We start from the raw sequence: 15619 nt of genomic DNA, 5'->3' as shown, positions 1-15619 counted from the left end.
ACTTGTTTTCTATGAGTTTGTAAGAATCGCCAGCTGAAAACCAATAAATAAATATGACTTTTTTGAAACTACTGATTTACATATGTATATTAATAATACAGTGATCCCCTCTTAAGTGACAAGCTTCGTAAGTACCTCGAGGCACTTAATTGGGATTCATTTAAGTGCATTTCCCGCTTAAGTGTCTCAAAAGACTTGCATTTAAGCGGGGATTGCTGTATTTAAATATTGATAGATAATATTACACTAACCTGGTTTTCCTTTTAAAATATTGCTATGAGGTTGTAGAGATCTTGGGCAGCAAATCTTAAAACACAAGTAAATGAAAGACAATCAATAATATTCTTCAGTGATATAAAGCGCTAAAAAAGATATACATACATAACTTTTATGAAATTGAATTCATAAAGCATCATATGATATCATGTCATAAAAAGGGACCGTGGTCAGGTTTTACATTTTTCATAATTGTTCACAAAATGCAAATAGTTACAAAAAATTAACTTCGAAATTAAATTTCTACAGCAAAGGTTTAGTTTTTTATGATTTTTCTTTTATAGTATTATTATAAAATACATCTAGTAATAGAATATGTTAAAAAAACAACAAAATTAAAACCAAAAACATAAGATAGGCCTCGAATAAGCAAAACCAACTAAAAACTAATTATCAATGAATTCTTTGCAAAATGCAAGCACAAGTCGGGACATTCTTTAAAAAAAATACAAGTAAGGAAGAGCTAATATTCTTCTAGGAATATTATGGTATATATTCGTGTTGGAAATCAGAATTGTAATGCAAATGAGCTTTCGCTTGTTGTTGTTGTTGTCGCAGGGTAACAAAATGCTATGTTGTTGTAAACCTTGATCTATTCCCAAGCGAATGAAGTCGGTTTGGCAAGAATAGCTAGAAATATGGCGGAGAAATAAGCAAATGAGCTGAAGACTCGCAGTAGTCAAAAGTATTTACACACATTTTTTTTGCGTCAAAAGTATTTACACACGGCGATTCAGCCTTTATCCTTGGATTTGGTTTGAGCAAGAGTAGTAATTTGATTCTATTGCATTCTTAACTACCTAACTCAGCCTTTAAATATAAAAATTGGTAAATAAAATGTCGAAAACAAAGGAATTATCGATTATAACTAGATTGGAGACTGTTACTAAGTTTAAGACTGCGGTTTCGGCTTCGGAGTTAGTTAAAATTTATAGAATTTGATGGAATACTGTTTATAATGTTATTAAAAAGAAGGACACGAAGTATTGCAAGGACAATTTAAAGATAATTGGGCGGGAACCTGTGATAACTCAAAGAGAATGCAGCAGAATAGTAGGAACTGTCATACAAAATCCCACAATTAGTCCTCTTAATATTGCAGCATCATCGAATCAGCATATTGCATGAACAGCTAATGATGCTACACTGCTAAGGACATTTAAAAATAGTAACATAAATACATACGTTGTGCATAAAGTTGACCACTTCCGAAACCAAAAAAGCTTTATTTCCGAAACCAAAAAAGCGATATGCCTCTCATTTGCCTTAAAATGCATCCTAAAGCCTGTCGTGGACAGATAAGGCTGATTTTTTGTTCCAGGGCTTCTTTAGTAAACGCTTTATGCATTTACCACGTGAGAAGAAGAATAATGCAGCTTAGACGCTAAATAGAGTCGGGAGTGATGATTTTTGATTTTTTTTTTTATTTTTTGGGGAAATTTTCCTTACTTCTGTTTTGGAGATTTGGTACTAATTTAGTGACCCTAAATCATCCGGATATATCAGAATTCACATGACCATGCCATTGTAGTGGTCCGTCGGTCTTTTCCAACTATTGACTACATTTTACAACAGGATAATGCTCCATTTCATGAAGGATCTTTACCTACAAAAGTTTTAAATGAAGCAAATCAAGTTGACCTCCGCACAGCCCTGACCAAAAATTTAGTCAAAATGATTGGTCTTTGGTTAAATATCAAAGGACAATTCATATAATAACCGAAAACGCCGAAATTACCGACATTTGGTCTAATTTAACTGTTAACTTAGCGCACAATTGTGTTGAATCAATTCGGACCATAAAGCAGGCTGGTATTGACGCCAATGGTAATGTAACCCATTATGAATTTATCGCCTTAGAATAAGAATTTATACTGAACATTAAAATGTTATAGTTATCATTAAATAAGAACAGGATAATAGAGTTCATGTTGTGTGTAAATACTTTTGACGCAAAAAAAATGTGTGTAAATACTTTTGACTACTCCGAGTCTTCAGTTCATTTGCTTATTTCTCCGCCATATTTCTAGCTATTCTTGCCAAACCGACTTCATTCGCTTGGGAATAGATCAAGGTTTACAACACCATAGCATTTTGTTACCCTGCGACAACAACAACAACAACAAGCGTAAGCTTTTTCTGTGAAACATGTAAAAAAAACGTCCGATGTGTAAATAATTTTGACTACCTCTGTATATGTACAATATTATTCAGGGGCAAAAAATAAAATATACTGCATTTGAAGAACTTCCAGACCTTTCACTTTTAGATTTTTCTTCAATATTACACTGTCACTATCTGTCATTAATATTACAAAATATATCAACTTCGCTATATATGTATGTACATATAGCGGTGACTTTCCAAGGCTACATTCAATGCGAGATGTACAGAACAGATGCACTGAGGATATTTATTCAGGCTCGAAAAAAGATTTAAGGGCTATTCTTCATTCATGAACGTTTTTAATTCGCAAATAATTTTGCAAAATGCTTGGAAGAAAGAGCTCATCGAAATAAACATCGACAACCAAAGAGCTTATATTCAGACTATAAAAACGTGCAACTGGCTAAAAATCCATTTTTTGTTAAGTGCCCTGGAGACGATCAAATAATTTCGTCAAACAGTGCATATGTGTTAGTGATGTTCAATAGTGTGTTGCCCGCAAACGTTCAAATTAACACGTCAAACATCAGTTTAGTTTTGAGCTCGTAACGTACGGTCATCATGTCATCGTCAGATGATGATTATCTATTATTGGCATGTGCTGCAATTCTTATGAAAAAAAATTTCTCCATTTTTGTATTATTTTATATTATTTAGTTTATTTTATTATATTTGATTTTACTTTATTTAATTTAATTTTTTTTATTTTATTTAATTTAATTTAATTTTATCTTTTTATTTTATTTTTTTATTTTATCTTATTTTTTTATTTAATTTAATTTAATTTAATTTAATTTTTTTTTATTTTATTTTATTTTTTTATTTTATTTTATTTTATTTTATTTAATTTTATTTTATTTTTTCCGTTTCGCTTCACTTCACTTTTCTAGTCCTCTCAGCTTGAAATTTTCCCTGCAAATGAGCTCATGCTTGTCAAACATGAATGGAGACGATCAAATTATCGTCCGTCAAATAGAAATATCAAAAATTTTTGATTTTCATCAAACAGAGCCGACAACAAGTCGGTGTAGCGTACGTGTAGCCGACGAGAGCCGACGAGAGCCGACGACACCAACACACTTAAAGTGTTTGACGCAATTTTTTGATCGTCTCCAAGGCACTTTAGACAAAAATCGGAAAATAGAAGCCCATTTCGAAAACAGGCTACACCTTAACCGATGTACATTGACAGTTCATCCCGATTCAGACAGCCTGAACAAAAACCAAATAGAAATATCTCTCCTTATGTACCACCTTCTAATCAGGGTGCCAAGGAACATATGTTCCAAGTTTCATTAAGATATCTTAATTTTTACTCAAACCAATAAAGCTATATAAACCAAACTTTCTGCAGTCGTTTATTTTAGCCATTTCCTTATGCAGTCCAAAAATGAAAGAAATCGGATCATAACCACGCCCACCTCCCATGCAAAGGTTAGGTAGAAAATTACTAAAAGTGGGTTAACTCATTAACGAAAAACGTCAGAAACACTAAATTTTACATAAGAAATTGCAGATGAAAGCTGCACTCAGATTTTTTTACGAAATGGAAAATGGGCGTGGCGTCGCCCACTTATGTGTCAAAAACCATATCTCAGGAACTACTCGACCGATTTCAATGAAACTTGGTTTGTAATAGTTTCCTTACATCCCAATGATATGTTGTGAAAATAGGCCAAATCGCTTCACAACCACGCCTATTTCCTATATACCAGAACTTTGAAGACGATCTGAATCGTTTACTTTACAATATATAAAGTAAGCACTAGTGATGATATCGGTGCAGAACTTTGCACAAATACTATGTTTATAGTGTGGCAGCCCCATTCTAAAAATCGCCGAAATCGGATCATAGGTTTTTAAGGCCCCATATATCGAACACGAGGACCTCGGTGCTTCTAACCTAATATTATCGTTTCCAACTTTCAATGGACTTTATACAATATATATGACGAATATGTGGGTCAAATTGTGTATTATATAATATCAACAAAGTTAAATAAATAAATTGCGAGAGTATAAAATATTCGGTTACACCCGAACTTAGCCCTTCCTTACTTGTTGAATTTCATATTATTCCTTCACTTTATAATATATACATTAGGAACCAATGAAGATAGCCAAATAAAACTTTACACAAACACTGTATATGATCGGTTGCATCACTTGTGAAAAAATTGTCAAAATCGAACCATGACTTTTCAAGGTCCCTGATATCGAACATGAAGAACTCAGTGCCTAAGGGTAATTTTTCCCGAAAATATACTTAGGTAAATCGCTCAGATATTTTAATGTAATTCATTCCCTCTGAATTTTTTTCTTATAACAGTTTCTCTCTGTACCTGTAATGGTATAAATCGGGTCATAACTTCCCCCAGATCCCATATACCTAATTATAAGTAATATTAAATTAAGTGAGCGTATAGTCTTCGATACATTGTATCTTGGTGGTGAAAACGAGTGAAATCGGTTTAGGAATTACCTCAGTCCCCATATACTATTTATGATGATTTTCGTTATTCTATTGAACTTTATTCAGAATATATGGGTCGAATTGTGTTATCTTTATAAAATTACATCAATAAATTGCGAGAGTATAAAATGTTCGGTTACACCCGAACTTAGCCCTTCCTTACTTCTTTTGTTATATTTCCATAGTGTCTCCTAAACAACGCGTCAATAAAATTGTTATTTTTTAGTTTTGTTATTATGGAGCAATCAAACATATCGCAAGAGAAACATTATTCTGAGAGAACCTCATCTGGAAAGCCGAAATGAGGTAATACTACAGTGGCTGGAGGAAGAGAGAGCATGAGTTCAGCGATATGGATTATGAATGCAATGACCCCAATTTTCAGCCAGAAACGGCACTTTTGGATAATGATGAAGACAATGAAGAACAACATGCGACTACCTCTGAGCCACAAAATATTTGTGAAGAAGTGAATCAACACCCAACAAGCAACTACTACAAAGGTAAGAAAGGATTTCTGTGGAGTGCAAGATAGCGACCAAGAACATCTAGAACAGCATCCCATAACTTAGTTAGACTACCAGGTCGTCTGCATACTTCTACCTTTGAAGGATATTTACAGCTTTGGTCCAAAATTGTTGACGAATCCATGTTGGAATGTTCAGTACAATATACTAATCAAAAACTCTGTAACTATCGAGCTAAATGTAGTAATACTACAATGGTGGAACTTACGGATACTTATGTAACGGAAATGAAAGCATTCAATGGCCTACTGTACTACACTTCAGTTTTTAAATGTAATGACGCAGATCTTCGCACAATATTCGCAACCGATGGCAGTGGCCGTGTGGGATGTCAAATTTACGTTTTTCTTCTTTGGTAAACTGCCTTAGTTTTGACGATTCAACTACCAGAGCGGAGCGTCTCAAAGAAGATCAACTTGCACTAATTTCAAATTTTTTCAACAAATTTATCCTAAACAGTCAATTTCAATATACACCCGGACCATAACTTTGCATCGATGAAATGTTACTGCCGTTTAAAGGTCGCTGCAAGTTTATAATTTACATGCCTCAGAAACCAGCAAAGTATGGCATTAAAATAATGTTGTTAGTCGATGCTCGCACATACTACATTTACAATGCTTATATTTATCTTGGTAAAAATTCTGACGGTATAGGGTTAAATGAACAGGAAAGGAAATTGGCAGTACCAAATCAGTCTGTGTTAAGACTTGTGAATGTTGTCGAAAACTCAAACCGGAACATGACGGCTGACAATTGGTTTAGCTCTATACCTCTTATGGAAGCTCTGCTGAAAAAGGGATTGACTTACTTAGGAACTCTAAAAAAAATAAAGTTGAGAACCATCTTCTTTCTTACCGTGCAAAACTAGAGAAGTCGGGAGTTCAATGTATGGTTTTACGAAAGAATTTACCCTATTATCATACGTACCGAAAAAAAATATACATTTTCTCGTCTTCTCACCATTGTCAAGAAATAGATACTGATACAAAAAAACCTGTTATGATAGCAGATTACAACCATACAAAAGGAGGAGTTGACGAAATTGATAAAAAGTTTTCGATATATTCATGCAGTCGAAAAACTCGTCGATGGCCTATGGCAGTATTTCAAAGAGTACCAGATATGGTTGGTGTTAATGCCTTTGTCTTATATCAAATGTGTACTGACCAGAGAACTGCATGAGTGCCTAATTTCCGTACTTAGAGTAAACTTGTTTCAAAAGCGATGGCGGTGTCCACTCACACTCATAGACATGCATTGTGAGCTAACATCTACTCAAAGAACTATGAGTGGAAAAGCTACTGAGCCAGTCGTATACTTGCTATTGCATATTAATTGTATTTGTTTTACACATTCTTCTTTTTGATTTTCACTGACAAGTGGTGATCTTACTCAAGACCAGCAAAGGAAAAAGCAAGACACACTCATCACCAGTAGCGCGTGTACTTCAGTGTTTACTATTGTATTGTTGTTCGTGTATTCTTTTTTTGTCGTGCTTCAGTTTTTTGTGCGTTGCTTATTAAGAACTGCAAACTTTTTTGTTGTTTTATGTATGCTGACACAAGTGTGTCATTCGTTGTGGAACATTCCCTGCAAGAACAATGTCAACCTTTTGACTGTTCGTACGATAATTAGAATTAAAAAAATTTTTAGCATGTAAAATTGAAATATTTTTATCCCTTTTTAATATAGTCAAAGTTTGCTTTTGGAAAAAAGCGATTATTATTTCTTGTCCATGCATATACACACTAATTATTGTTTTGTTCATCATTTGACCTTCAGCTGTTTCTTACAGGGGTTTAGCACACGGATGACAGCGTCTTCGGCTGCTCGATCTGCCACTCGTGTAAATCACATACAAAACACACAAAACGAGCGTGCAAAGAACAACAAAGTATTAAATGAACTCAATACTCAGAGAGTTGCTAAAATTTGAGAATGTCATTTACTCAAACCGCTTTTTTTGTGTTGTCGCTCAGCTTAAGTAATAACATGAATAAGCAGAAGAGAGTTAAGTGTTTTTTTAACCGCTTTGAGCTAAGTGGAAAAATTCTGTGAGTGTTTAAACCACCGCGACATATTTGGCTAAGTGTTTTTGATACACAAGTATGAGAAATATGCGAGTAAGCACGCGGTGTATTTTGAGTTGCGGTGCACTTCTGCAGGTCTCTGGTACTGAGAGTGATGTAAAAATGAAAAGAAAAACATTTATGATCAATCTGGCAAGTGAATTGGTGCTAGACCATATGAAATTCCGGGTGTACAATGAAAGGTTGCCACGAGGACTAAGATCTACACTCTCCTCCACCAATTATTCAATCTAATCCACCAAGTGGAAGAAAATTGTGTTCAATTTGTCCCCAAAAAATAAAAGGGGTAACAAGGTATTGCTGTTGTGATTGTTTAAAGCCAATTTGCCTCCAGTGCTTTAAGCCTCTTTGTGAAACCTGCCAGGAAAAGTTGTAGTTTTTATACATATATGTATGTATGCCAATGTTTACATTTTTTGCGTAAATAATTTCACTTTAAACTAAATATGTAAATTTTATTGAAATGAAAGATGTTAGTACGGCAACAATGAAATTGCTGTTTGATATGTCGCTGCCGTCTTCAAAATGTTCAAGACGCTGGCTTCAAAGCGACATTTGTGATCAGCCGTCGCTACGTCGTGTCGTCGTCTTTGTGTTCAGCACTTAACACGCACAAGCGAAGAGCGTAAAACGAGCACCTACGATGGGACAATACGATAAATAAACGACGATAAAAACAGTCTGCAATCAGCAGTTGACTGTGCAGGTCGATGCGGACGAAGTTGTATATTTTACGTATGAAATGAAAACAATTTTTTCATTATAAAATAGCACTAATTTACTTTTTTAAATTATTATGTTACCCAATTTTACTATAATTTATATAAAATATAAATTATTATTAATTTTTAAGAATATTTTTGTAAATTGCAGCATCGAGAAACTAATTTTTCATGGAAAATTGTAAAAGAAATTGATTTATTTTCAGCTGACACTTTATAATTAAACTTATTTATTACTGAAACTTCGAAAAGCGGCTATTTTAATATACCATTTTATCGCTAAATGAAATTGAAATAAGTTATTTTATATTAAACATTCAGTATATAATAATTTTTAACCATAATAAATGTTGAGTATTTTAATTTAAATGACCAAAAATTAGTATTTTGTCTGATCTGGTAATAATGCAAAATGTTATAAAAAACGCAAATTTTGAGGCGCTCTCACACTGGAATAAGTTGTACATCCCTTTATCCCTGATAGGCCTGCTCGCTCAACCTCTGCAAGCAGACTGAATAAGCACACTAACACAATCTCATTTTGTGATGCTCGTTTGATTGTGGTGGTGCCCATCCCTGGTTAACACTCACAGAATTTTTCCACTTAGCTCAAAGCGGTTAAAAAGACACTTCCCTGCAAAAAGTAGGACCACAGTATGTACTAGGACAAGACCACGCTACGTTGTAACCAACACTAGCGACCGAAGTGTTCCAAACATATGGGAAAAATATAGTTACATTAACATTGCTATGTCATTGGACATGACCACATCTGGTCTCACGCTGCATAACATAGGATCACACAACAAACTACTCCCTTTAGACCAACATATATTATACTTACACAAGACCATTGTACTTTGGACCACCTACCAAACTACTTCGTCTAGTCCAACATATTTTCTACTTACACTAGAGCATGGCATAGTGTACTACCTATTATTGTGGTCTAAATGGACCACATTGGAGTACCAATAGCTACTCTTTTTCCAATAAAAAAATTCTTTTGTTTTATTATAAAAATTTTAATTCACATTTCTTACTGGAACTTAAAATACTATTAAAAACTTAAATCTGGTTTTTGTTATTAAATTATTTTTATGTAACTTTATTAAATGAAACCTGCCGGAAGTGCCTCTTTTTCACCACCTGAAAAGCCTTCCTTATTTCAGCTTCCGCATCTACAGCTGTTTTTCCAATTGCTTCTGAAATAAATAAAAATATATATGTATACATATAAAATTTTCGTTAATAATAAATATTTCATTTGTCCTTACTTTTAAGTACGGTATAAACATTGCCGAAATCCTTTAAACGTTTTTTGTTTGCTATTCCACCAATATTATATTCGAGGCAAAATTGACGTGACAAAACCTTTTCAAAATTTTTTTTAACTTGACCTTGCAGTAAATATTGGATTGCTGAAATCTAACAAGTATAAAATAAAATTGTGTCAGGCTTTTAAAATAAACAGTTATTTTAATATAAAAATAATAGGACTCTTACATAGCAAACTCTATTGTTGTCATTTATATCAGCATCCAGCTTGGCTATATCAGCATCAGTTTTAATTGGGAATTTCAAAATTGCTGAATTTGTTCCCTTCTCTTTTTGAGACAGCTTTTCTAACAATACAGTATGCTCCGCCAAAATATCAATAATTACAGTATTTTGTTTTTCAACTAATTCTGGAAAAATAAATATAATGTGGGTATGTTGATGATATTATATTTTAATACAATTATATTAATATATTATGTATTAAACATACCTGTCAATTCAGAAATTTTATCCGTCAATAATTTTTCGATGTTGTTGCATTTATTGCAACTGTTATTGAAGCTATCTAAATAATAAAAATTACCAATATAATTCAAAGACAAACAGTATAAATTTAAAATTCACTAGTTCACTTACCTACAAATGATTGTGGTATTCCGGCGTTCATCCGGCGAAGCTTTCCAGCTGTTTCCACCTTTGACATTTTGCTTTTTTGACGAACTTCAAATATGTAAATGTGTATATAAAAACAAAATTGCAAATTTTAATTAGTGCAGCCATGTAATATTGGTATAAAAAGCAATTGGTCATTATGTGGCAAACATATCATTTTACAACTTATATTTTCAACTGAAAATTCTTCATTTTCAGTCCTGGGTACAGCATCAGCCAAGCATATACCCAATGCGGGAAAAGAGTCTAAGGGTTCTTTGAAAAAACTAGTAATATTAACATATCGTCTTCCAATTATTATCCCAGAATCGGATTCCGATTTTTCAAAAGCCTGAAATTTATGATAATAAAAGGGTAGATTAAACAGATATTATTTGGACTTTTTGTGCTAAAAAAATAATGCAGATTGGAATAAGCATTAATTTTTGAATTTTTTTCTGTAAATCCTGTTTTTTTGGATTCAACTATAAAGTCGGAATATGTATTTATATTAGTTAATTGTCTTAAAATTCGTGTAGGTTTTCTAACTTGTTTCTTTAAGTTTTGTAAAAAATTTTCGAAGTCATACGCAGAAAAATTCTGAATAACTCCTAACGCTTTTACACTATCAGCTAAGTGCAGTAGACTGTGAACACTGTATGAAACACTATCGTCTCCAAATATTTTGGGAAAATTTTCAACGAATAATTTCAAGGCGTCTTCCGCATTTTTTAAATTTGAATTTACATTTTTTGAGCAGGACAGCAATCTACAAGCGCAATGTAATAACAAGAACTCATAATATATATCTTCATGGACTTTATCTTTTAGAACTAAAATACCTGTGTATAGCAAAAATTGTCTGAATTCTGTAGCTTTCCAGTGTGCAACTTCATCAAGACTTCGAGGTAGACGAACAAATTCTTTCGGAATGTGAATTTTAAGTAATTCCAAATGATCGGATATTTTTATTTTGTTTGCTACAGATAGTCGCTTTTCAGAACTTAACTTATTTTTGCAAATTCTAATTAAAATTTTTTTCATAACTCCAAGATCGATTAAATGCATTGGATCTAAAGGTACTTGAGTTATCATTTTTAAATTTATTCTTTCAAATGGGGTTTTAGTTGTGCGAAATCCTATTTGGTGATGATCAATATGTCTTCGGAGATCGAAATCTTCATCACTTACACTTTCTCCTACTTTCGTGGGATACACTAGAGTATTTCTAATTTTTTTTGCTTCTGCTGTGCACTTTGAACACCCATGAGCTGATGTGTGATGGGGAATACCACAAGCAAATGCTCTAGCTGGTGCATCACATATTAACGATCTAATTTTTAAATTATATATTTTACCGCCTAATTCTAAACCATTTACCCTGAGAAACTGAAACTCATTGACAAAGTAGCTCAAAAACTTATCAATATCACTTGGCTTTTGTTTTCCTTTATATATACCTACAGGAAATACAGATATATTTGGAATATTAACTATTCGTATTAAAATAGGCCAAAGTTGAGTTTTTGAACTATTGAATAATGGCAAACCATCAATATTAATGTCAAATACAATTTCATTATATTCTAACACACTACTTTCAATTTTTTTAATTTGATTTTTAAGGCCGAGATGAACATATTCTCCCGGGGGAATTTGTTCAATTCCCACGTCTTCATTCTTCAAGTCCAGAAGAACTGACGGACTTAACGGCACGTCTAAATTTTCTTCTTTCAAAATAAATAAAAGTTCTCGTAAACTTTTGTGACCGATTTTATTTTTAATTTGCCATGCTCTCAGTTTTTCACGAAAAGTTTTTTGTAATGGAAGTTTTTCCATTGTGGCATCATTACTATGCATAGAATTGCAATGCGCAATATTCGCAGTAGCGGCATTGTTTCGTGGAATTTGAATTGACGCCTTGTAACAGCTAATTGCTGTGCATATAAATCTTTTTTTGCTTTAAAAAGACGCTTCAAGTGCCTTTTTGAGCAACTCATTTTATTAATGCACTAATTAAACAATTATTCAAATAATTATATAATTTTTCACTCACTATACTCACCAAAATCCACGAAAACGTTGAATATAAAATTTTCCACTTAGCTCTTGCGTTCACCAAAACAATTTTCACATGAGTAAATATAGGGGTGGGCGATACACACAATTTGAATAAGACGATTTATCGCTTTTTTAAAAGCAGTAAGATCGCATTCACATACTTAGATTTTTATTTATTATTTTGCAGGACACCAACTGTTCCATATTCTTAGAAGACACGTATATATTATATTTAAAATATTTTTGTAATTTAGTTTTTTGTTATTAAAAGAATTATGTGATTGACGAAAACAACCGTAAATACTAAATACAAAAAAGGTTTAGAAAGTGTGGTAAACATTAACAAATTCTTCAACGTAATAAGAAATATGAATATTAATATATGTTTTTTGAAATGTTATTTTAATATTCAATGACTTTTTAGGAAAAATAAATCGATTTCCCAATACAATATATTTAAAAATATCGTTAATTTTATGATATCTATTGCTAAAATAGCTGCTTATAACCGAATCAAATTGCCGAACAATCACGAAAAAGCCGATGTTCAATTTTGGACATGGTCCACTGCTGCATAACATATGGTTAGGTATGTAACCAGGTTTCATAATCACTACTACGAAACATCACCTAATTGGACTACGTGGTCCTCAAATTTTTGCAGGGTTAACTCTCTTCTGCTTATTCATGTTATTACTTAAGCTGAGCGACAAGACAGATAAAGCGGTTTGAGTAAATGACATTCTCAGAATTTAGCAACTCTCTGAGTATTGAGTTCATTTAATATTTTGTTGTTCTTTGCACGCTCGTTTTGTGTGTTTTGTATGTGATTTACACGAGTGGCAGATCGAGCAGCCGAAAACGCTGCCATCCATGTGCTAAGGCCCTGTAAGAAACAGCTGAAGCTCAAATGATCAACAAAACAATAGTTAGTGTGTATATGCATGGACAAGAAATAATAATCACTTTTTTCCAAAAGCAAACTTTGCCTATGTTAAAAAGGGATATAAATATTTCAATTCTACATGCTAAAAAAATTTTTCAATTCAAATTATCTTATGAACAGTCAAAAGGTTGACATTGTTCTTGCAGGGAATGTTCCACAACGAATGACACAATTGCGTCAGCATACATAAAGCAACAACAAAGTTTGCAGTTCCTAATAAGCGACGCACAAAAAACTGAGGCACGACAAAAAATAATACACGAACAACAATACAATAGTAAGCACTCAAGTACACGCGCTACTGGTGATGAGTGTTTCTTGCTTTTTCCTTTGTTGGTCATGACTCATGAGTAAGATCACCACTTGTCAGTGAAAATCAAAAAGAAGAATGTGTAAAACAAATACAATTAATATGCAAAAGCAAGTATACGACTGGCTCAGTAGCTTCTCCACTCATAGTTCTTTGAGTAGATGTTAGCTCACAATGTTTGTCTATGAGTGTGAGTGGACACCGCCATCGCTTTTGAAGCATGTTTACTCTCAGTAAGGAAATTAGGCACTCATGCAGTTCCCTGGTATGTATGTTTGTTCGTATGTTTGTAACTTTTTCCAGTGGTACTGACACTGCAAGAAGGCGATGAAAAGTGTGAGCAACTCAGCAAAAAGATGTGCTTAAAAGTATACAACAAAGGGTGCTTTGTAATATATTTTTCGAATATTGAGCAACTCACGATTTTAACCAAAAATACAAATAAGTTTCGTTAATTATTTTTGTCAGCATATTTTAAGAATTATTTGTAAGTTTTTAGTTTGATGTGGTTTAAAAGCGTGTTTTTTAGTTTTTTTTTAAACTATATTTACTACAAAATAAAGCACCTGCTCAAGAGGAATTAGAACAGTGATCGGCACTGCTTGGCACAATTGTGCCGAACTCACATCACACGTACGCTTAAGCTCTAGTTATGCATGCTTGACTCAACTCAGCAATTATACTAAACACTGCGCGTAGAAATCAGCTGTTTTTGAATGTTGAGAGAGCACACAAATGTGAAATTTTACTTGATTTGTGAAGCTTGTGAAAATGTAATCAATATTAAAACAAATTGTTTTGCCAAATATATTAACTTTAATAATGGATAGCGATTTATTCCATGAACTATTATATTTAAATATTCTTCGCCTTCAAAGAAGAAAAGTATTAAGAAGACGTAAACCCCGCTGGTCCGTTCATCCAGCGAATCGGGATTAAAACCCAAATTGTTTCTACTGGAAGAACTTTTTAAAATTAAAAGAAGACGACCAACAACTATTTGTTTTAACACGGATGAATCGGCCAGTATACAACCTTCTTTTAAATATTATTAGTTTATGTATGTGTGATTGGCGTTGAACCGTTTAACCGTTTAGCCGGTTATAGCCGAATCGATGAGAGCGCGCCAATTCTCTCTCTCCTTCGCAGTTCGGCGCCAGTTGGAGATCCCAAGTGTAAAGTATAAACAGGTCGCTCTCCACCTGGTCCCACCAACGGAGTGGAGGCCTTCCCCTTCTTCGGCTTCCTCCGGCGGGTACTGCATCGAACACTTTCAGACCTGGAGTGTTTTAGTCCATTCGGACAACATGACCTAGCCAGCGTAGCCACTGTCTTTTTATTCGCTGAACTATGTCAATGTCGTCGTATTACTCGTACAGCTCATCGTTCCATCGTCTGCGGTATTCGCCGTTGCCAATGTTCTGAGGACCATAAATCTTGCGCAAAATTTTCCTCTCGAAAACTCATAGTGTCGTCTCATCTGATGTTGACATCGTCCAAGCTTCTGCACCATAAAGCAGAACGGGAATGATAAGCGACTTGTAGAGTTTGATTTTGGTTCGTCAAGAGAGGACTTTACTGTTCAATTGCCTACTCAGTCCAAAGTAGCAACTGTTGGAAAGAGTGATTCTGCGCTGGATTTCGAGGCTGACATTGTTGGTGTTGTTGATACTGGTTCCCAGGTATACGAAATTATGTACAACTTCAAAGTTATGACTGTCAACAGTGACGTGGGAGCAAAGACGCGAGTGCGCCGACTGTTTGCTTGATGACAGGAGATATTTCGTCTTGTTTTCATTCACCTCCAGACCCATTCGCTTCGCTTCCTTATCCGATGATATCAATATCATGGGCATACGCCACGAGCTGTACACTCTTATAGAAGATTGTACCTTCTCTATCTAGCTCTGCAGCTCGTATTATTTTTTCCAGCATCAAGTTAAAGAAGTTACACGATAGTGAGTCACTTTGTCTGAAACCTCGTTTGGTATCGAACGGCTCGGAGAGGTTCTCCCCAATTATGACGGAGCTTTGGTGTTGCTCAACGACAACTTATACAGCCTTATTAGTTTTGCGGGGATACCAAATTCAGACATCGCGGCATAAAGGCAGT

The 15619-nt window shown here is 33.9% G+C and overlaps 1 protein-coding gene across 2 annotated transcripts in view; it reads right to left on the bottom strand.

Moving 5' to 3' along the window:
• Positions 1–320: 320 nt before the first annotated feature.
• LOC105220024 (uncharacterized) overlaps positions 321–15619 on the bottom strand; it is a 37693-nt gene continuing 22394 nt past the window's right edge. For both annotated transcript variants that reach the window (XM_054227164.1, XM_054227165.1), the window contains exons 2-6: positions 10175–10258; positions 10029–10103; positions 9764–9945; positions 9535–9685; positions 321–9462 (exon numbers count right to left, since the gene is read on the bottom strand). In XM_054227164.1, the coding sequence (XP_054083139.1) occupies positions 9356–9462; positions 9535–9685; positions 9764–9945; positions 10029–10103; positions 10175–10258 (599 nt within the window). In that variant the 3' untranslated portion in view covers positions 321–9355. The remainder of the gene's footprint in view (positions 9463–9534; positions 9686–9763; positions 9946–10028; positions 10104–10174; positions 10259–15619) is intronic.

The sequence above is a fragment of the Zeugodacus cucurbitae genome, chromosome 3, assembly GCF_028554725.1.
Source record: "Zeugodacus cucurbitae isolate PBARC_wt_2022May chromosome 3, idZeuCucr1.2, whole genome shotgun sequence".
Classification (NCBI taxonomy): Eukaryota; Metazoa; Arthropoda; class Insecta; order Diptera; family Tephritidae; genus Zeugodacus; species Zeugodacus cucurbitae.
This window is presented reverse-complemented; position numbering and strand designations above follow the sequence as displayed.